Source organism: Pseudorasbora parva, chromosome 13 (genome assembly GCF_024679245.1).
Source record: "Pseudorasbora parva isolate DD20220531a chromosome 13, ASM2467924v1, whole genome shotgun sequence".
Lineage (NCBI taxonomy): Eukaryota > Metazoa > Chordata > Actinopteri > Cypriniformes > Gobionidae > Pseudorasbora > Pseudorasbora parva.
The window spans coordinates 16,699,140-16,721,961 of NC_090184.1; the positions used below are offsets into that span (position 1 = coordinate 16,699,140).

Below are 22,822 nucleotides of genomic sequence, written 5' to 3' on the forward strand. Positions count from 1 at the left end.
GCCCTTTTGGGCTCGTTGAAGACAAGAAATGCGACTGCGTTCTGAATTGAAATGCAACAATAGTCAATGTTTTTAATATATACTGAAACTTTCATGAAAATTAAATCTATTAAGGCACTACAGGTTCAAGAATTGGTTGTAGACATGGATGCAAAGAGGAAGGTATACTTTAATAAAGCACAAAATAAACGTATACGCTCACTTATCAAAAAATGCAAAGACAGAAACAAACAATTTAGCTACACCATTCAACATGACACAAATCAACCGGAGTAGAACTGGACGTCTGAATTTCAGCATGAAGGAGCCAAGTTGTGACAGCAAGGAATAAACCAAGTAACAGCAGCACTTGTGAAGGAAATACCGCCACCAGAAATCCACCCTGGCTCCTATAACAAGCAGAAATGTGTTACACACTACATACACACAGAATAAAAGTTACGCTAACACTTGAATAGTCAAAAAATATCAAATATACACTTTAAAAAATGTGGAGTTAAAAACAACCCAAGTTGGGTTGGAAATGGACAAACCCTAGAAATTTGGTTGTTTGAACCCTAGTAAATGACCCATTCAAACAACCCAATTTCTGTGTTTGTCCATTTTCAACCCAACTTGGGTTGTTTTTAACCCAGCATTTTTTAGAGTGTAGTGGCAGTCAACCAATGCAAGTTCATAAACATACCGTAAAAGTGTGGTCTCCGATAATCGAATTAGTCAATCAAATACAGGCATAATGGGAGGCTGAGGGCTCGTCCAGTCTATCTGACGGGCAGCGTCCACGCAGAAATGACACGAATCCGTACAGAGCAGCAGACACCCAAATCTGTGAACAGACAAAGATCCCGCTACAATACGACATTAAATGAACACTAAAACCACAGGCAACTTGCACATACCAGTAGAGGAGCAACTCCAACCCATGCCAGCCACAGGATTTTTTCCACCGGGTCGCTCTGAAGCTGAAGAAATAGAAGAAAGGGGTGATGGCTTGTGACGGCATGCATCTAACCAGACAGTTTATGTACACCACCACTTCCCACCGATAGGGTAATCACTGAATGGAATAACCAATCACATGGCAGCTGAAAAATAGGTCGCTAGTCCTGCCACACATTTTATGGGCAGAAGGAACATGATCGAGCAGTTAGGATCATTCCTTCTTAGTGTGAGGAGAGTGAGCGTGGGGGGAGTCAGGAAGGGTGGATCCCTGAATCAGGTTTGAGAGACAGTTAGGAGATCGGGGTTTAAAGCTGATTTATACTTCTGAGTCGGACCTGTGCCGTAGCATCTATGCTACGCGCCGATTTTCATTTATACTTCTGCGTCGTTGTCCGTGGCAATGCGCAGGTCAACATGCAGAGGGAGCATGTGTACCCCTGAGGAGGGGTTCTGGCAGGTCCAGGGCTGGACTGGGGCTAAAATTCATCTCTGGCAAACCCAGCCCATCCGGCCCATGAGCGATACTTAATGTAAGTAATAATAGCAACATTTTTAATAAATACATTTCTTCCATAATACCATATTTCTTTACTGTAAGTAGCTGCAAGGTAAATTGTGGTTGTGCTAAAGTGACAAGTTTGTAGTTGTGTGTATTGCTCTTTTCCAATTTACCTTGATATGTATTTGCATGGTCGCGGCTGTTTTCAGCTGATTCACCACAGAACCTGTAATGTTGTCATATCACACGATAGTATGAAACAAAATTTGAAGTCAAAGTACTCATCACTTCATCACTTCATAGACTAGTGTCTATGCGTTGCAGCGTAGGCTACATTCGTCAGCAGCAGCGCTGTGCAGATATTCGCCTTTTGCAGTTTAATGCGCAATGCGAGCCGCTCAAAAATAAAAAATAAAAAATGTGCCTCATATGGACACAGAATATGAAGGAGGGGAGGTCTCTCTCGCTTTGGCCTGTCAATTCAGAAGACCAACCAATATGCCACTGTCCCTGTATGATGGCCCAATTGGTGGCAAAAAAAGAAATAACATTGTATCGGGCCCAAAGTGCGTCGGCCCACCAGGAAAATGCCCGGTACGCCAGATTATCAGTCCAGCCTTGGGCAGGGCTGTGTATAATTGACATGTTATTTAATTTTTGCAGAGGTGCACTTCAGGGTACGTAGTATGCTACACATCCAACACATAGCCTATGACATAGCTATGGCGTACGCTCGACAGAAGTATAAATAAAGTCTTAAGTGTTTTTTATTCCATATAAACCTTGGAGTTTAATGAGGTTACTAGTGCATTGCCTTAAGGCAACAAATCTGGTTCAGGGACAGGGATAGGGAGGACAATTTATGATGGCTATAGTATCAGGGACCCCAAGCTCCCAAAAAATGAGGTGAAATTATTTTCCCCCCAAAAAATAAATAATCATGCCAAGATAATATCCTCATCAACAGAAGAGTAACTTTCACATGATTAAAGGCCCGGTGTTTTACTTCATGAGGTTTTGTATGAGGAAGTATCACAAACTGAAATAACTGATGCAGGTCTGGCTGCGTTTTTCACAGTCATGCATCTCTGGTATTCTAAACCTAGTTTACAATGATTGTTGTAAACATACAAACAGGTTATTTTACTGAAACCATGAAGCGTGTAATCATGGGGGAAATTTTAGGGGAACTGTGAGGAGATTTGGACAAACTTCCTTATAGTTTCATAATACAGTGAGCACAACAATGGACCCTTTTCATAGACTGTATACTTTGTTATATTATATTAAATGATTGCATTAAATTGCAAAAATAAAACTAGTTATCTGCTGCAAAGGTGTTAATAATACGACGGCTGAGGAAGTGATGTTATGTTGACATCTTACTCTCTTTTGAGAGTCATAATGACTCTATCTATATTTGTTCACCTTTTGGAATGTCAGAAATGCTATCATGGATTTTTTTTGTTTTGTTTTTGACACAAATGGGAATGCAAAACATTTTTGTATTGCTTTCATTTACCAGATGTTTACCAAACTATGATGACCTTCCCTTCTGTGCAACCCCAGAAATGTGAAAAGGATCTATATTTCTACTATTTGGATTAGCAGTTGTGCCAAATCAATTAAGAACAGAAGGAATCTCATTTTATTCTAAGATTTTGCCATGTAACATAATGTAAATCTTACCCATGGCAAACCATTACATCAAATACTATCTAACTATAACAATACATTTACTTCAAGACGGTCAGAGTGCCAAACTTAAAAAACAAAAATGTTCAGTTATCCAAACTATGAAGATCAATTGCCCAGCTGTATTTGCTGTAAGATTTAGGCTGTATTACTGCCACCTAGAGGTTGTAAATGCAAACAAAATGCATTTGTCTTGAAACATCTAAAACGAATGAAGGCCAAATTAATGAAACAAACACTTCTGACAATAATGGAATTTTAACAAGAAACACTTGTTTATATATGCAGTGAATATATATATATATATATATATATATATATATATATATATATATATATATATATATATATATATATATATATATATATATATATATATATATATATATGAAGAGTTTCGTTGCAAAACGAGATATATCCATTTTGAGAAATGTTGGTTAGTTGACATTATTATTTAAGACATCAACAGTCAAGTTCATTCACAATTTTTGTACATTAAACTATTACTTGAGCTCAGTGCAGGCCAAGGACACAATATTCTTCAAATCCAGGATATTTTTAATTTAATTTTATGTCCATAAATAGTTCATAAATAAGTCAAAAACCATGCCAAACTGCAACATATTTATCTTAACATTGTCAAACATCTTAAATTGGTTAAAAAAACAATACATCATAAATATATGGAATAGTATATACAAAGATTGATTAATAATAATAAGATTCCGAGTTAGTTTTGGCCAGAACATGCATAATTATTATTATTATTTTTTGTGCAAAACGCTATATATCCACCATAGGCTATATTATTCTACTGTAATACCATTAAGAAAAGCTTAAAGCCCCACTTGGCTACTTTTGCTCTCGGGGTCCCCCTACAGTTTGGAAAAAATAATGTCCTCAACTACTGTCGTAAGAGCTGTCCTCCTACAATAGGGGATGCCATCGCGCGTGCATTTGTTGACATGACAACCCTGATAGCCCTGAACTAGTGATGCGCGGTTCGTCTCATAACCCGCGGACCCCGTATGTCTATTTAATGGTCGCGGGTGCGCGGCGTGTTGTAAAAATATATACAGTGGGGCGGTGCGGGCCAAATAACGTCATAAAAGCGTCCCGCGGGTCGGTGCAGCACTAACAGTTCCCCTGAAAACTGCAAGAGGAGTTCTTCTGGCGTCGCGTGTGAAATGTCTTCATCCCAGGTAACGTTACAGTCAGTGGCATGTTTCAGCATGTCATATGAATATAATTTCATGGGTTTTATTTTTTTCAAACGCCAAATAATCACGATGCTCACGTTTACAAGCCAGCGTCATTATAGTAGTCTATTGGTTACCGTTTTACAGAATCTATATGATACTTCAGTTCAATGTTTGAGTGGTAGCTCACCGTAAAAAGCAGGACAGCATCGGTCGGGCACGCCTCCTTCAGCTCACGCCGACGAGCAAACCCTGGTCACATTTTGATCCTTGTCCTGCCTTTAATCCCATCACTTATTCATTTCCTCTTATTGCTTTCCTCCAACAAAACCTTTTCTTTCTTATTTGTCTCTGCTGCTTCGGACATGACTATATTATCCGACGAACAAAGTTGGGCTCGCACGTCCGAATGTAAGGAAGTGTGTGTGTTGGTGGAAGTGACGTATATGCCGTAAAGCAGTCGAATTTTGTAGTTCTTTTCTTTTTCTCGGGTTACTACCCGAAACCCGAAGTTTAAAAGTACGATTAAAAACGATACAGACCCCATCAGGCTATGGCAGACGTGTCATTCAACCTATTGTAAGTTGATTTATCATCACAAGAGTCTTAAAAAATATATTATGAAGGTTGAAAAGTTACCTAGTGCTGCTTTAATGGTATTTAATAGTTGCTCTTCTATCAGCTTGAATCAGTCAGCCCCTTCTCCTCTGACCTCTAGCATCAACAAGGCATTTTCGCCCACAGGACTGCCGAATACTGGATGTTTTTCCCTTTTCACACCATTCTTTGTAAACCCTGGAAATGGTTATGCATGAAAATCCCAGTAACTGAGCAGACTGTTAAATACTCAGACCCATCTGGCACCAACAACCATGCCACGCTCAAAATAGCTTAAATCACCTCTCTCTACCATTCTGACATTCAGTTTGGAGTTCAGGAGATTGTCTTGACCAGGACCAAACCCCCTAAATGCACTGAGGCAACTGCCTTGTAAATGTTTGATTAGATAATTGCATTAATGAGAAATTGAACAGGTTTTCCCAATAATCCTTTAGGTGTTAGGCATGTTCAACACTGTGGGAAGAGATCTGTGTCAGCATGGGCTTGGCAGTCATGGGCGAAAGCTAACTAGCTTTCACTAATGGACTGTCAAATATATTTATTATTTATGCCGCACAGCAATTTTCACTTAACTGCACTGCACGTATCAGAAGATTATTACGGAGGCAGCTGACTTTGGATGAATATACACTTTTACTCGCAAACTACAATTCATGTTAATCCACAATGTGATAACAGGACCGTTATAAACCTAAATTCTTTATTTACTCGATAAGTGTATCCAAGTAGTTATAATTTGGTGTTTGCTGTCATAATGATGACAGTAGCACACAGCTGTTCTGTTAGCGCTCACTGCATGCGAACCGCGCTCGAGCCCAACCAAACTGCGCTCTAGCCCACCTCTTCTAAGCGGACCAGGGCCAGGGCCGACCAAACGAACTGTGCCAGAGCACGGAACAGAGCGCTCACACTTATCAAACAAACCGGGCTCTGGGGGTCAAACATGCACGGGCACAGTTCAGAGCGCCTAGTGTGAGCTCTAAATGGTTTCCTTTCACCTTGCACAGGTTTATTTAAAACAACCAGGAATAAACAGTAAATTTCAGGTATTCTGTGTATTTATTTGACAGGTTTTTATATATTTTTTTTATTTTTTTTGTATTTACTATACAGTAGTTTTTGTAATGTGTAATTGCACACATGTGAATATCCTAATATTAATACACCCAAAAGTGAAATAAACAAGTTGTTAACAAAGAGAAATGATCTAACACATTATCTAACTTTTTGTATATAGCCTATTAATATATTACAAATGCACACTAGCATATAAACTATAAATTAACTAGTTTGAGAATGATTTGTAAGTATACTTTCGTACTGTATACTTTTATGTATTATATGCCATAAAAATATGTATATACTGTAGCTAATAGCTTTTGTCAGGCATGTTCACTCTGAAATTGTGTCTAAATTGATATTTCCATCTTTATTTGATTTGCCGGTCTGTGCTTTAATGTAGAAGTAGGCACCAGTCCCTATTCCCAGCAGGCCTAGAGTCACACCCACTCCACAGAACACTGATGGGCCAATACTGGGCAGGACAACTTCTACATCTGTAAGACAGAAACAACAACATGATTATTATTTTTGCACTTTTTGGGAAAAGTTGATATTGTATAACTTTGCATCAACATTCACTTAATTCTTATCTGAAAATAACTTCACCCCATGTTTTTGTTTGAGGTTGCTGGAGGGCTTTGTGGTTCACGGTGCAGCGGTAAATCTCTCCTTCCAATGGAATTATCTTCATTGTGGAAAAGAGGTTATAGGTGCCATCATTATTGGGCCGATACTGGCTTAAAGGGATCCCATGGTGTTGAGACTTGTATGGCTTAATATAACATAAATGATGTCTCTTACTGAATTATGTGGTAGAAAACCCATGAAAGATCTACGTTATTTAAAAAATCGATTTTATATTTGGACCATGGGCGGCGCCATTTTGTTTGCGTTCTAGGTTGATGACGTAGAGTGGTTGAACTCCTCAATCAGCTGGCGTTACCCGTTGCTATTTTTACCACAACGCAACTCGAAAATTGTTTCAGAGTTAAACAAAACAAATGAATTGCTTTGTAATTGTACTTAAAACACACTCAAACATACATGTGCACACAAACTCACCTACACAAGTCACAAACAGATCGGCGGGCGCGCACACACACACACCTGACTGCTCTGTCTCAATCGCATGCATCATCACCAAAACATCCTGCCTCTCTTCCTCACGTTACTTTATCCCATCGTCCTACCTAGATATTTCCCTCTGCTGGTCACATTAGGCATTATAGTTAATCTACTATCAACAGTCTATCTGGGGAACAGGATGTGTTGAACAGGATATACACAGGGAATAGATTGAGGGTTATGTATGCGCGCGCAGTGCGTGCGTGTGTGTGTGTGTGTGTGTGTTCGCGCCGATCTGTTGGGTTGTGTGTGTGTTCGCGCCGATCTGTTGGTGTGTGTGTGTGTTGCTGTGTTCGCGCCGATCTGTTGGGGTGTGTGTGAGTCTGTGTGAGAGAGAGAGTTTGTGTGCACATGTATGTTTGAGTGCGTGAAGTCGGACAGCTGTTTGTAAATCGGCTTTACTCGTTATTGCGGTGGAACGTGAGACTGAATGACTGCACTCGAACATGTCCACTATGGTGTCGGACAACACTACAAATGGCCGTCCCTTCAAATAATGCCCTATTTAAGGGTATAGGGTCGATTTCAGATTCAGCCCCTGTCGTGGAGACTGAGCAGCCCAACATCTCGATTGAGACAGAGCCTGTCGTGTGCGCGCCCGCCGATCTGTTTGTGACTTGTGTAGGTGAGTTTGTGTGCACATGTATGTTTGAGTGTGTTTTAAGTATAATTACAAAGGAATTCATTGGTTTTGTTTAACTCTGAAACAATTTTCGAGTTGCGTTGTGGTAAAAATAGCTACGGGTAATGCCAGCTGATTGAGGAGTTCAACCACTCTACGTCATCAACCTAGAACGCAAACAAAATGGCGCCGCCCATGGTCCAAATATAAAATCGATTTTTAAAATAACGTAGATCTTTCATGGGTTTTCTACTACATAATTCAGTAAGAGACATCATTTATGTTATATTAAGCCATACAAGTCTCAACACCATGGGATCCCTTTAAAGTTATATTCTCTGACACATTCATATTGTTTTTAGTCCAAGAGACTCTGACAGGTGGAGGGAAGAATCCAGTCACACGACAGATGAGAGTGTTTTCTACACCCAGAACCACATCATCTCTAGAATAGATGGAAGTTTGAGGGGGGTCTGTGAACCGAGGGGAATAGATTGACACTTATTTCATATCATTTAAGCTGCAGTATGTACGTTTTGCCTCCTTGTCTGCATCTCTGTTTAAAACCTTGGAGTTTTTTGTGGAAATATCATCATTATGTGGGTTGTGCATCAGCATGGCTCCTGTGCGGGGATGAATCTAATATTTTGATTGGTATGTGTGACTGTCATTAGTTCACCACACCGGTGTGAATACTATACTTCGGAATCACATACATGGGAGGAATTTTTGGCCAGAGGCTAAAGACTACAGCCAGCAGAGGGAGCTATGTTAAAAGTTGTTTTCAACTCGCACATGGGGGATGGGTGATCACACTCACAGCTCAGCTCGCAGCTGCACCCCCAGGCATTCATGGAAACGGTGCGGCCGGCGGAGCAAAGTAAGTGGTTCATCTTCTCAAATTAATTCAAAGTTAAGCTTCCAGAGGCATGAACTGAAAACGCGCCAGACTGAACACGCTTTGTGAATATATCTTGTGAGTGTGGTCGCGTTTACCTCAGCTCTCATGACGAGACCTCATTCATCTCATCACTAATGTATGTAATTTGACTCCTGCAGTTTGCGCTGTGTGACACTCCCTCAGCGGCTAAATCACATATTGAACAGACACGTTCCGTTTTTAATTGTAGTTTCTGTTCTCTAACTAAACTGATTTTATGAAAATGAAGGCGGTAGCGGTGGGAAAGTGAAAGTGAGGCAGTCACAGGGATTCAGTAGCGGCGGCTTTGGGAGTGGCCTTGTAGGGCAGCGGAGGATTCTGGGAATTGTTGTCTTTCATCCCCATGAGAAAAAACTACATGTTCTGTCTTTTCTCAGTCTAGAAAGGACCAAATAAAATAAAAAAAAATATTTCACATTTCTACTACACTAATGACCCAGTTTAAATACAGATTCATCTTCCCAGTGCTGAAGTACCCCTTTAATTATTGCAGCTGCTGTTAGAAAAGATCTGCTATAAATGATCTGCCACCTGCAGCATCCTCACAAGCAATAGCCTACTAACCTGACTCCTTCTTTATGTAACAGACTTGATGTTATGATGCAAAGACAAACAGTGACTTAACTAAACCTAAGTTAAGGAGATCGTTTTGAACACTGGGTGGAAATGTTGCTCAAAAATTAAATTTTTTGATAATGTGCATTTGCAGTCCCTGATAACTAAAGCAGCTATTTACAGAATTTACAAGTGTAAAAAAAACTCATTTAGTTGATAAAAACAGTCTGTCATTTAGTCTGCGCGTTGTGTGTTAGTGTGTGTGGCACTTACACTGGCAGGCCCTGGATACTAATGAATACTATGGAGACGCTAAGAACAGCTGTATTCATCAATGCTTCTTACGGCATCTCTTACAAACACTGCGCAAATTATTGTCTTTTGATTCGTTACTACATCCATCAATCAAATCTATGCTGGCTATGCATTGGCTAGGCATTGACTGGCTTATCCAACTAAAAGGACAGGCGATTTTGACTGACAGATTAAGCACCCAGTAAAACGCTCCCTTTCTATCATGTGTCCTAAGCAAGGGGGTAATCTAGAAATCGGAAAGCGTTCCACCCATAGTGGCTGCCATTGCTAACCAAGCCATCACCTGCTGTTAGCATCCAATTGACTCCCATTCATTTTTGAGTTACTTTGACAGTGAATAACTTTACATCTGAGGCGTTTAAAGACTCCATTTGTCCATTGTTTATTTCTAAAGAAACACGACAATGCATAAAAGGCTCCGTTACCTTGTATCTTACACTATCGCCCCGCAGAAGCTGTTTTTGTAAAAATAGGCTAACGACTGCATCATAACCAACGCGACTCTGTCGCACAGTTGAGAAATTACCGTATAGACAGGAGGAGACGCTCAGAAACAATCTTTTACTGTCTATGAGGCAGTCGAGCGGACGTGGAAACATAAAGTCCGATAAAGTCAAGGGAGAAGAATGGGGAGAAGCCCATAGTGAGCCAAAAGCAACGGGAGAAAATATTTAAACAACGTGATCCAGATTTCACTTTCCACAACTACTAGAAGACCTACAGCTGTCAGACAGGTTGCTTACGTCACATCTACGTCGTCAAGCTCAGTCTGAGCCTGCGCAGTTCACCTCAGCCATCAGGAAGTGAGTGCCTCTGATTGGCCTCTTTTTTCCGTCATTGAAGTCAATGGGATAACTCTGTCCATTTATTTTACTGTCTATGGTCCTAACATTTACATTTAATCATTTAGCAGACGCTTTTATCCAAAGCGACTTACAAAAAAGGGGAGAGTAATAGAAGCAACGGAACAGACAAGGCCAAAAACCTGTAAGAGCTGTAAGAAATCTCAATTAATTAGCACAATACACAACAATTTTTTTTTTTTTTTTTTTTTTTTTTTAAAGACAGACATCTACAACAAAAACTCACGTCCGCAAAGTGCCGAACACTGGATTTTGATAGCTAAGATAGCTACAACCCATTAGGACTAAGGCTGTTGCCCCAGCTGTTGTCGTTAATGCAGATTCAGTGGCCCAATGGGTTGGTTTTGTATTCTAGCTAAACGCGCAGCAATAGCCATCTACAACAAAAACTCACGTACGCAATATACAGAACACTGGATTCTGATAGTTATGATAACTATGTAACATACCCGCCTGAAGACACAAATCTGGATGAGAGACGTAGATATGATCCAGGAGTGTGCGCTTTTGGTCGTTGCTGTGGTGATCAGTAAGTGCTATTCTGTATTGGTCAAGTGCAAATGGAAAAGATGTGTCTTAAGATGTTTTTTAAGAATGGCTACAGACTCGGCAGCACGAATTGAGATCGGCAGGTCATTCCACCAGGTAGGAACGGTCCAGGAAAATGTCCGTGAGAGCGATTTCATGCCTCTTTGGGATGGAACCACGAGGCGCCGCTCGCTCGCAGAACGCAAGCTTCTGGAGGGTGTGTAAGTCTGAGCAAGTGAATTTAGGTATATTGGTGCAGAGCCAGAGGTTGTTTTGTAGGCGATAACTAGTGCCTTGAATTTGATGCGAGCAGCCATTGGCAACCAGTGCAGTTTGATGAAGAGAGGCGTAACATGCGCTCTCTTCGGCTCATTAAAGACCACTCTCGCCGCTGCATTCTGGATCAGCTGCAAGGGTTTGATAGTGCATGCTGGAAGCCCAGCCAGAAGAGCATTACAATAATCCAGTCTGGAGAGAACAAGAGCTTGAACCAGGAGTTGTGCAGCCTGTTCTGATAGGAAGGGTCTAATCTTTCTAATGTTGTATAAAGCAAATCTGCAGGACCGGGCTGTTGCAGTAATGTGGTCAGTGAAGTTTAAATGGTCATCAATCACAACTCCAAGGTTTCTGGCTGTCCTTGATGGAGTTATGGTCGATGAACCAAGCTGAATGGAGAAATTTTGATGAAGTGCTGGGTTGGTTGAGAAAACAAGTAATTCTGTCTTTGCAAGATTGAGTTTAAGATGATGCTCTTTCATCCAGTCAGAAATGTCTGTCAGACAGGCAGCGATACGAACACTGACTGTAGGATCATCTGGTTGAAATGAGAAGTAGAGTTGAGCCTGTGATTGAGGGAGTCCTAAGTGAGCCTGTGATTGAAGGAGAGAGACCTGGGAGGGTTTAATATGACTGGAACAGTCCACAGTACAGGGGAGAATGTCAAAATAATGATTATAATCGCTATTTCATTGAAAATGGACATGATTGATTCCTCTAACGCAAAACGCTCATGCAAACGACGGAGGATTTTTAGTTTTTTCCCCTTTATTTTTCGTTGTTTTGGATTAAAACTGGGATGCATTTTGAAGAGTGGACTCTTACACAGACATGTATGCTGTTGTTTTGTGGATTCGTCCGATCTGATCTGAACGTCAGGAGATGAAAAATGAGTACCGTGTTTATTATGCTAATGTTTAAATAGCCACTGCTTTAGCATTTAATTTAACCCTTTCCTAGTGTTTTAGCTTTCATGTGATGCATAGTTTGTGATAGTTGATTGAACACTTTGCATAAAACAAAAGTAATTATAAGTAGAGACACGCCCACTTGCGTCAGACTCCCCGCCCACGATCAGGTGCGGATTAAGAAGTTAACCCTTTCACGCTTGAGTTTAGAATATTCTAGTTTCATAAATGTATTGTTTTACTAGTACGTATGAGTATATAAATGTTAACATTTGAAACCTAAAATAAATATTATGTGGTTGAAAAGACTGTAAAGTTGGGATATATGACAAGCCCTGAGCGAGTCTGATTCTGGCTCAGCACCAGACAAAGCAAAAAATTATGGACTGAAGCTTTAAATCTCTCCATTACAAAATACGTGGCTTCCACTGATTAACTTGATCCATCATCCATATACAGTACATTTACAACTATAACAAAAAAATGTGTATGTGTCTTTACCCATTTGTTCTGGTTGGTTTTTGTAAACTTTAGCACTAGTGACTAGATGTTTTTTGCAGAGTTGTGAATTATAAATAGCTGGCTCAAAATATTCAGGAAAACCAAAAAGCTCAGAATTTACAAACTCTGGTAGCACCACTACTGTTTTGTTGGAATTGAAGTTGTAGTAGTATATTTCTTCTCCATCAAGACCATACATATCCTCTTTCTCTGTATCAGAGCATCCAATGAGGTGGTAAGCCTTAAGTACTAAAAACAGAACAATATGACAAAAACATAAAAATGTATTAGCTAATTATAGACATCATCAAGAACATGGAATAATTTAAAAATGAAATGGAGAGAAATATACTTACTTTTACTCTCGGTGGATAAAACCACAATGAGGATGAGAAAGAACATATACAGCTCCATTTTCATCAGTGGTATACAGAACAGTTACCTAAGAAGCAAACATACACAGCAGTTTAATTAAGGAAGCATTGATACCTCCCCATTACACTGCAATGCATGACTGGCCAGTTAACTTTTAACATTTCAGATTGATTAACAGTTAACAGTTTGGCAACGACACCTCAGTCTGCTATTGTGAATACTCAGAGTTGAGGAAAATGTTTTTAACAAAGCCTTTAAGTTTTTTTATCATACTGATCACTGGGACAGGTAAAAGCAAATGCATTGTTATAAATATGATTTATTTCGTTTTTTATTATTGCTAATAGTGTTTGTATTACTGATACTGATAAGGATTTGTGTTTGTGTGTGTATTTTATATATATGTGAGAAAAATGTTTAGTAATGATGTTTTAGTTTTTGTTTGTTTGTTTTTTGTTTTCATCAGATGGTTATTATGCCTCTATACTGTTCCAATGTACCTACATTTCCCGTGATCTTAGTGATGTGGAACTCATTTGTTCAATGTCCTTTAATAAAGCTGTGCAAATACAATTCAACAGCACTCTTGGAAAGTATCAAGGGTTTACTGAGATTGGAGTGGAATATGCACACTTGTGGAACAACAATCCGAAAACCTTGTCGGATATAAGCAATTTGGTAAACGTGTGCAAACATTATGGAGAAATCGGTTACCCGGCTATTGTTGATAAATCAGGTACCGTATTTTCCGGACTATAAGTCGCTCCGGAGTATAAGTCGCATCAGTCAAAAAATGCGTCATGACGCGGAAAAAAACATATATAAGTCGCACTGGACTATAAGTCGCATTAGGGCAGAGCTGCAGCCGCGCGCATGCGAGCACCCGCGCGCGCATGCGACCACCTGCTCGCGTGCACTCGCTCGTGCCCGCTTCACTGCATAACCCGAGCAGAAGAAAGAAAGTTTGAAGTGAGTGAGAAACTTGTAAGGGACTGGCGAAAAGCAGAGGTTACTTTAATTGTGATGAAGAAGAAAAAGAAATCTACTTGCGGACTGTAAGCAAGATGGCCAGAGCTGAAGGAACGAGTCCACAGAGGCTTGAACTCTCTGCCGGGAGAGGCTCTGCCGCGCGAGACGAACGCTGTGAGAATCGTTCTCCGCTGCATGTTTTACTACATGCTGTTTGTATTTTGCAGAATAAGATTTTCTTTATGGGAGCATTTTGTTTGTGTTCAGTCTTTCTAAGTTGTTGTGTATAAGTAAATATTAGGCTACAGGAGCAGCATAGAACGCATTCTCGCGGCTATATGTTTATTCTTGTCAGTCAGTATGAATTAAATTTGATATATAAGTCGCACCTGACTATAAGTCGCAGGACCAGCCAAACTATGAAAAAAAGTGCGACTTATAGTCCGGAAAATACGGGTAAGTGGCAAAAACATCTCATCTTAGCTTCTCTTTAAACAGAAGCTGCTTGTAAACATATTCACTGTCTTATAGCATCTTGAGGTCTTCACTTGTTCTGAATAAAAAATAAATAAATAAAAAATCATAGTGTGGTAAATTTCTACTCTTATTTGTTCAGTGAAACCCAAGATCAAGCTTAGGTCAATGAAACGGTTTGGCAGCAGCTCTCCTGATGTGTTGGTGTGCAGTGCATATGATTTCTACCCTGAACAAATCAAAGTGTCCTGGTTGAGAGATGGTAAACAGATGGACACTAATGCAGTGTCTACTGAGGAGCTGGCTAATGGGAATTGGTACTACCAGATTCACTCCCACCTTGAATATACTCCTAAATCTGGAGAGAAGATCTCCTGTATGGTGGAGCATGGCAGCTTCAATAAACCTATGATCATTGACTGGGGTAAAAGTGTCTAATTTTCTTAAACTTCTGCCATAGTTCAGATAAAAAATGAAATTCAATATGATTCACACAAAATGAAGTAACATTACACACTTTTACATTTTATGATAATAAAATTGTTTGTGCATTACACAGACCCCTCTATCTCTGAGTCCAACAGGAATAAAATCGCTATCGGGGTGTCTGGACTTGTGCTGGGGATCATCATAGCAGCTGCTGGACTCATTTACTACAAGAAAAAAAAAAAACAGTAGGTCAGTAAGATAAGAGCAAATCTGATTGATATGTTAGTATTTTCTTATCAAGACAATTCCTCTTTTATTTTGGCAGGGAGGATTCTGGTATCACACCAGCAACTTTCTAAAAATGATGGCATGTTTAATCTCTTGCTAGCACAAGACAAAAATTATGTTTATCACATAATGCTTTGCAATCATAAAAATAAATTGTAAACTGTGAGGTGAGGGTGGTCATAACCTGAATTTAAGAGCAGAATTAATTTGCAATTATATACCCAGAACTGCAATTCAGATGCATTATGGGGTTCATAGACGCCGCTATAAAATTATTACATTGATACATTGCTTAATGTGTTGCTTACTGGTGAAAACAAACAAATACTACTATTTTTTAAAATACTTTTTATTATGTTAATTACTGTGTGTTTGTTGATTGCTGTATTTCTGTAGGTACTGTTGATTTGTATGGTGTGAGAGCCTTTTAATCAAAGAAAAATGTATTTCACTGGTGAAAGTTTCTCTAAACTACTACTACTAATTATTCTTGAAGGCTGTGTAACTATTCTGTGGTATTCATGTTTGTTTAAAAGATTGATAGAAGTAAATGAACTGATAACTGTTAGAAGGCCATGGCACTATAATTCATTTGTTCTAGCTATGTATTCTCTGTTTTATTTATAGATTTTAATCAGGTGACTGTCATGGTGCTTTGAAGGGCAAAACCGCCATAGAACTCAATTGAACTGCAGCACAAACCTGTCAAATTTTCATCTTAAAGGGGGGGTGAAATGCTGTTTCATGCATACTGATCTTTTTACACTGTTAAAGACTTGGAATCCCATACTAAACATAGACAAAGTTTCAAAAGTTAAAAGGTGGACGTTTGATGGGAGTATTTCTTTGACAAAAATACTACTTCCGGTTAGTCATAAGTTTCGGCAAGTTTTTTGAGATCATGCGTCCCCTGACGTTAATGGGGGCGGAATTTCCTTGTATGGGCCGTACGGACAATTCTACCGGAAGCGCGTGAAAGAGAGAGAGGGAGAGAGCGAAAGTAACAGGCTACGCCCATCAAAGCGCTGGCTTGTAGGATGCTGGACAGGTGATGTGCACATAACAATGTCACCAAAAAAGTGCGTTTTTGGTTGCCAGACCAAGACAGTCCTGCACAGATTCTCCAAAACCCCCGCGTTAAGGCAACAGTGGATGTAATTTGCTTTTCCGGATCAGCAACTGAGTTGCGCGAATGTTTATATCTGTTCGCTGCATTTCGGTGCTGACTGTTTCATAAACAAGGCCCAGCTCGACACAGGATTTTCCGATCGCCTAATGCTGGATGGAGCAGTCCCAACGTTAGAACCGCAGGCGGTGAGTGAGACTGCTTCTTTTTTTTTTTTATTGACATACAGACATACAAACCACAATAGTGCAGTAATTGACAATCGAGTAATTACATAATTCTAGAAGTGAAATAAAAGTGTGTTAATGTATAAGGTGTGTGTGGGTGAGTGTAGGTGTGGGTGTGTATTCAAAAGCAAAATTACACATTTATTATTTATTATATTATCACTACCACTTATCATCATCATACCATCATCATCATCATTGTAATAATCAGTGTCCCTTTTTTTATTTTATTTTTTATTTTCCTATGTAATATTTATCATTGTCACCACTTTCAATGGGTCAATAAGTTTCACATAGTATAATAATAATATAAGATAATCCTCCCCCCACATCTTTTCAGTCCCTATACTTTTTTTTTTATTTTTTATTTTTTTTTTATGTTGTGTGTAGTGTCTAAGGTGCATTAAAAGAAGGGGGACATTGTGCGAGTGTCTCAACTTAGGACAGAGATGCTGTCCTAGAGAAACCATTTCTCGCCTGTCCTACCTGCCTTAGTGTTTATGAGGTTTTCCAATTTAAATATACATACAAACACACATTTCTCTTCTACATTGTGGTGCATTAAAAACACATGAAAAGATTAGGGGGAAAATTAGAAATAATCAATCGATTTTACTATAGTAGTAGTGGTGACAATGAAAACCAGGTTTGAAATTCCAAAACAGCAATAATAATAGTTGATGATAATGATGATGATGATGATGATGATGACGACAATGATGAAAGCAAAGACAACAATGGAAACAGCAACAATAATAAAAATAATAATAATAAATAATAGCAATCATAACAATAACAATAATGAAACAATGAAACAATATTGACAATAATTGGAATTATGCAGTAATGCCTGTGGATTGATTAAGAGATGGGAGGAGACGGAGTTACGGAGAGAGAGAGGATTCAGAGTTGTAAGAGGTCAGAAAGTGTTGGATGGCAGAGGTCGCTTTCAGGTGAGGGATTATAGGGGAGAGATGTGTATTCCATTGTAATAAAGTCGGTGAGAAGATTTTTCCAGTGGTTAATGTGTATTTTGTTACGAGTTTTCCAGTTCATGAGGATAGTTTTCTTGGCAATGGTTAGGGCTATGAGGAGAGTTTTAATGTTTATAGTTTTATCTGTAATTATTGTGAGGTCCCCAAGCAAGCAAAGAGAGGGCGATAGTGGGATGTGGCAGCCCACTATAGTGGATAGTGACTGTGTGACCTCTTCCCAGAAGTGTTTGATTGGAGTGCAGTGCCAGGTTGCATGGATGTATGTATCTGTAGATTTCTGACTGCAATGTGTGCAAATTTCTGATGTGAAACCCATTTTAGCTAATCTATTGGCCGTGTAGTGTGTTCTGTGAAGTGTTTTGTATTGTATCAATTGAAGATTAGCATTTTTGGACATGAAATAGATGTTTTTACAGATTTGGGTCCAGAAGTTGGCATCAGGAGCTATTGAGAGATCGTTTTCCCATTTTATTGTTGGTAAGTATATGGTCTGAAATTGATTTGAAATGATTTTGTATATTTTGGAGAGAAGTTTCTTTGGAGATGAAATGTTAACCAAGTCTGATATTGCTGGTGGAAGTTCTAAATTTGTGGCTCGGATGTTTATTTTTGCCAGAACAGAAGATTTGAGTTGCAGGTATTTTAAAAATTCATTGCTCCTGATGCCAAACTCCTGGGCCAAATGCGGAAATGTTGTTAATGTGTTGGATTTGAAAATATGGTTAATATGAGTGATACCCTTTTCAGCCCATGTGTGAAAGTTCAGTATTTTTTTATTGCTAATGAAGTCACGGTTGTTCCACAATGGGGTGCGGATAGATGGAGCTAGTACAGAATTTGTGATTTGGTGAAATTTCCACCAGGCTGTCAGAGTGGAGGCTATAGTTACAGCCTTAAAACATGTGTGTTGTTTGATTGTTTTTGTGAGGAATGGTATGTCAGCTATATTTAATTCTTTGCAGAGTGATTGTTCTATATCTAGCCATATAATATCGGATTGGGTGGGGTGGGTCCATTTGTATATGTATTGCAGTTGGTTAGCTATCGAGTAATAATAAAAATTTGGTGCTTCTAGTCCTCCTTGAGCCTTGTTTTTTTGTAGTGTGGTGAGTTTTATCCTTGGTGTTTTATTTTTCCAGTAAAAGCGAGTGATAATGGAGTCTAATGATTTAAACCAGGTGAGTGTGGGGTGGCTTGGAATCATTGAGAATAGATAGTTGATTTTTGGTAAAATTGTCATCTTAATTGCTGCTATTCTGCCAATTATGGAGATTGGAAGGTTGAGCCATCGAAGCAAGTCATCTTCTATTTTTTTTAGTAGTGGTGTGAAGTTAAGTGTTACCAACTCTGACAGTCTGGAGGAAATCTTGATGCCTAAGTAAGTGATGTGATCATGACATATAGGTATGGGTGATTGGTGGGGTGCCACATCCCATTTGGTTTTATGTAAAGGGAGGATGGATGATTTGTTCCAATTTATTGCGTAATCTGAGATTTTTGAAAAAGACTGGATTGTTTTAATTATTTCTTGTGAAGACACTAGAGGTTCTTGTATAAATAGTAGAATATCATCTGCATAAAGTGAGATTTTATGTGTTTGTTGTGGTGTTTCAATGCCTTTGATTGATGGGTTTTGGCGGATGGCTGCTGCTAGAGGTTCAATAAAAATGGTGAATAGAGATGGAGAGAGTGGACATCCTTGCCTCGTCCCCCTGTGCAGTGCAAAGCTTTGTGATGTTAGTCCATTGGTTGTGACTGTGGCAGACGGTGATGTGTATAAAATCTTGATCCAGTTAATAAATGACTCTCCAAAGCCAAATTTTTGTAGTGTGGTGAATAAAAATTTCCAGTTGACCCTATCAAAAGCTTTTTCTGCATCTAAGGTGGCAATGAGAGTATCTTTCTGTTGTACTGATGAGTAATGCATTAAATTGTATAATCTGCGAGTATTGTTGGATGCGTGTCTACCCTTTATAAAGCCGGTCTGATCAGGATGGATGATATGTGGTATTATTTTTTCAATTCTATAGGATAATGCTTTGCTGATAATTTTTATGTCAACATTTATAAGTGATATAGGACGGTAGTTAGATGTGAGGGTGTGGTCTTTGTTAGGTTTAGGGATGAGTGATATAAGCGCTGTGTTCATGTGGGATGGGAATTTAGCATTTTGTTTTATTTCTGTTATTGTTCTACTGAATAGTGGGAATAAGGTTGACCAAAAATGAATGTAGAACTCAGCAGGGAAGCCATCCGGTCCTGGTGCTTTATTATTTTGCATGTGATTGAGCGCAGAGTGGAGTTCTTTTTCAGTGATTGGTAATTCGAGAGAGTTCATTTGTTCCGGGTTGAGTTTTGGTAGAAGGGTGTTATCAAGGAATTGGTTTATGTCTTCTTGGTTTGGGTCCAGATCCGATGAGTATAATTGTGTGTAGTATTCTTCAAATATTTTGTTTATCTCAACTGGTGAGTTGGTTAGTTTCCCTGCTGAGTTTCTAATAGAGGTTATAGCTGTTTTTTCTTTATTTCTTTTGATTTGACTGGCTAGATATTTACCGGATTTGTTGCCATGGTGAAAAGTCTCATGACGAAGTCTGTGAATAAGAAACTGGTTTCTTTTGTTTATTATTTCATTAAGCAAATATTTATTTTCTCTTAATTCTTTATGGATGGTTTCTGATGGGTTGTTTGCATGTAAAATTTCTAATTTTTTAATTTTTTCTTCTAGTTGGACTTCTTTTTCTTTTTCCTTCTTTTTTTTATGGACTGAATATGATATAATTTTCCCCCGTAATACTACTTTCCATGTTTCCCAGAGAAGTGATGCTGATGACTTTGGAGAGTCATTTATTTCAAGGAAGGATGTCCACTCTTTCTTGAAGTAGCTGTCAAATTTTGGATCTTTCAAGAGTGATGTATTAAAACGCCATCTGGTGGGGTGCTTCTGTATTGCAGGTGGGTTCCATGTGAGAGTTACCGGAGCATGGTCACTGATACTGATGGGATGAATTTTAGTTTCTACAATATTTGGTATGATTGAATTACTGATTAGAAATAGATCAATGCGGGAGTAAGTTTGGTGGACATTGGAATAAAAAGTATATTCTCTGGCGAGTGGGTGTTGTAGCCTCCAACCATCGCCAAGACCAAAATCACTCATGAACTGTTTTATTGTTTTGGAGGATTGCCAGGATTTTCCTGTATGTTTTGACCTGTCCAATGGTGGATTGATTACAGTGTTATAGTCTCCCCCTATAATTATTGGGCAGCTGGAAAGGTTTGAAAGAGAGGAAGAGTGAGACTGCTTCAAATGTCTGTGTTTTTGTCTGTGTTAGACCAAACATGATCACGTATAGTTAATTGATCAATGGAGCATGCGATGTGTAGTGCGTGTACATTTGTTTAGCTGGCCACTATATGTGTAACTTTATGTTTGTGTATTGTAAAAGCACTCCAAACAACAATACACAAAGAGGGGGGAAATATGTTGAACTAAATAAGCGCGCTTCTTCATTCAAATGCGCTACTATTCCGTGTCTTTCTATGTAAACACTAACTAGCCTGGTGCAAAACCAGTCCGCTTACTGTCTACACAAACCACGCGTAAACACACGTGCACAACTGCACTTCCCACATGTACACCTTCAAAGACAAAAATACGACGATATAATTCAAGTATAAATATGTAAATAACACAAGCCGCTAAGCATATTATATAGTTAGTGTATAACTTGTACCACATAGAGACGTCCTGCTCTAGTCGTTTTTGCTGCTGCTCCTGTTCAATTGCAGCCTCTGGGTCTGATTCCGGATCATAGATGTATGGCTGTATCTGATTAAAAGCCATATTTTTATTTTGAATAAAGTTTTTTTCCCGCTGTTAGGGATGACAGCTTTACGACGCACTCGACTCAAACACAATAGCAGCAGCGAGCACACGTCATTATTTAGCTCCGCTCACACAACACGCCCCCACCCGCTCGGCTTTTTTCGGAAAGACTCGGAACAGCGCATCTTTCTTATATAATTATAAAAAAAAATAAAGACTTTTCGGAGATATGCAGGATGCAATGCTACTCTATAGGTACTCAAGATTGACATGACACTGACTGAAACTGAGTGTTTCACCCCCCCTTTAAAGCAAAAATATGTGAACAAGATGCACACTTTGGGCACTTATGATCTATACACAGCAACTGCTGCAGTATTTCAATCACTAAAAACAACGGGATGTTTTAAAACAGATGGAAGGTAAACCGATGCCAGGCTAAAGAGTGCATCCCATCCTTAAATGTCATAATGCCTTCTGAATTTAAAAGCTTTCGCGCCTCGATCAGGAATTTTGGGAGCAGATTGGTGATTTAGCTTGAGTTTCTACATTTCTATAACTGTTTATTTCACACCAACATAATTCATTGTTCTGCATCTGTGAGAGTGTGGCCGGGCTTTTGATATCGCGACTGTACTTCCTGCTCTACTTCCTGTTCTCTGCTGCGCAACTCCGGTCCCGAAATCGCTACTGCGCAGACTCGGTCCCAAGATGTCAGCGCCATGCAGGCCGCCTGAAAGCTTCAACTCTGCCAAGCGGAAACGGATGATGTCGCGTCATCCATATTTTTTTACGGTCTTTGGTTCCGATGGGGAAAATAACACTAACAATAAACCTTGTGTTGTACTAATATTCTGTGTTCATCTGCTTTCCTGCATAAAAGTATACATCCTCAATAAGGTGTATATTGAATTTGTTTTTTTTTTATATCACTGTCTTACTACTACAAACCTGGTAAAAAATGACTGACGGGGAATGGAGGTAAGCATTGTTTTTCCTACCAGGTGTGCTCTCCTATAAGCCTGACGTCATGTTAAAACAGTGAATTATCATGGGCACCTCCAAATCAATCAGCCTCAATCAGCTCCCTAGTTCAGTAGTCAGGGCACTGATCAGAGAGTCAGCCCAATGACTTATGTCCTGATCAGTGCCCTGCCTATTGAACCAGACGACTGAGACGCACCCATGGTGTTCTGTTTTCCCTGTGTTGCTTGTCTGTTTGCCCTGGTTAGTCTCCTTGATTACGGATTACGTTCACCTGTGTTCACTTGTTAAGCCTTTGATTATGATTTTTTATCTAGCCTATATCGTACTGTGGCAAGGGGGGCGTGTTTCAGCGAGGTCTGCAGCGGGAGAGAGAGCCGCGGGACGAGCGGTAAGTGAGTGGGTTGGAAGCAGATTAATAACACCTGTCTCTTGTTCCAGTAATGGGCGCGGAGAGGGTATAAAACACCGGTGG

General features: G+C 39.4%; 2 protein-coding genes and 1 long non-coding RNA gene across 3 annotated transcripts; 1 reads left to right on the forward strand and 2 right to left on the reverse strand.

Moving 5' to 3' along the window:
* Positions 1-203: 203 nt before the first annotated feature.
* On the reverse strand, positions 204-984 carry LOC137039282 (uncharacterized). Its single transcript, XR_010897610.1, has 3 exons — positions 900-984; positions 686-826; positions 204-389 (listed from the first exon to the last, which is right to left on the reverse strand). It is a non-coding gene; the product is annotated as an uncharacterized lncRNA (long non-coding RNA).
* Positions 985-5,786: 4,802 nt separating this feature from the next.
* LOC137038603 (H-2 class II histocompatibility antigen, A-U alpha chain-like) lies at positions 5,787-13,071 on the reverse strand. The gene is made up of 5 exons (XM_067413310.1): positions 13,008-13,071; positions 12,652-12,900; positions 8,089-8,238; positions 6,625-6,756; positions 5,787-6,512 (listed from the first exon to the last, which is right to left on the reverse strand). The coding sequence occupies exons 1-5, from the start codon at positions 13,069-13,071 to the stop codon at positions 6,349-6,351; spliced, it is 759 nt and encodes a 252-aa protein (XP_067269411.1). The 3' UTR covers positions 5,787-6,348.
* Positions 13,072-13,222: 151 nt separating this feature from the next.
* Positions 13,223-15,147, forward strand: LOC137038604 (H-2 class II histocompatibility antigen, E-D beta chain-like). The gene is made up of 4 exons (XM_067413311.1): positions 13,223-13,314; positions 13,493-13,762; positions 14,612-14,893; positions 15,029-15,147. The coding sequence occupies exons 1-4, from the start codon at positions 13,263-13,265 to the stop codon at positions 15,145-15,147; spliced, it is 723 nt and encodes a 240-aa protein (XP_067269412.1). The 5' UTR covers positions 13,223-13,262.
* Positions 15,148-22,822: the final 7,675 nt, after the last annotated feature.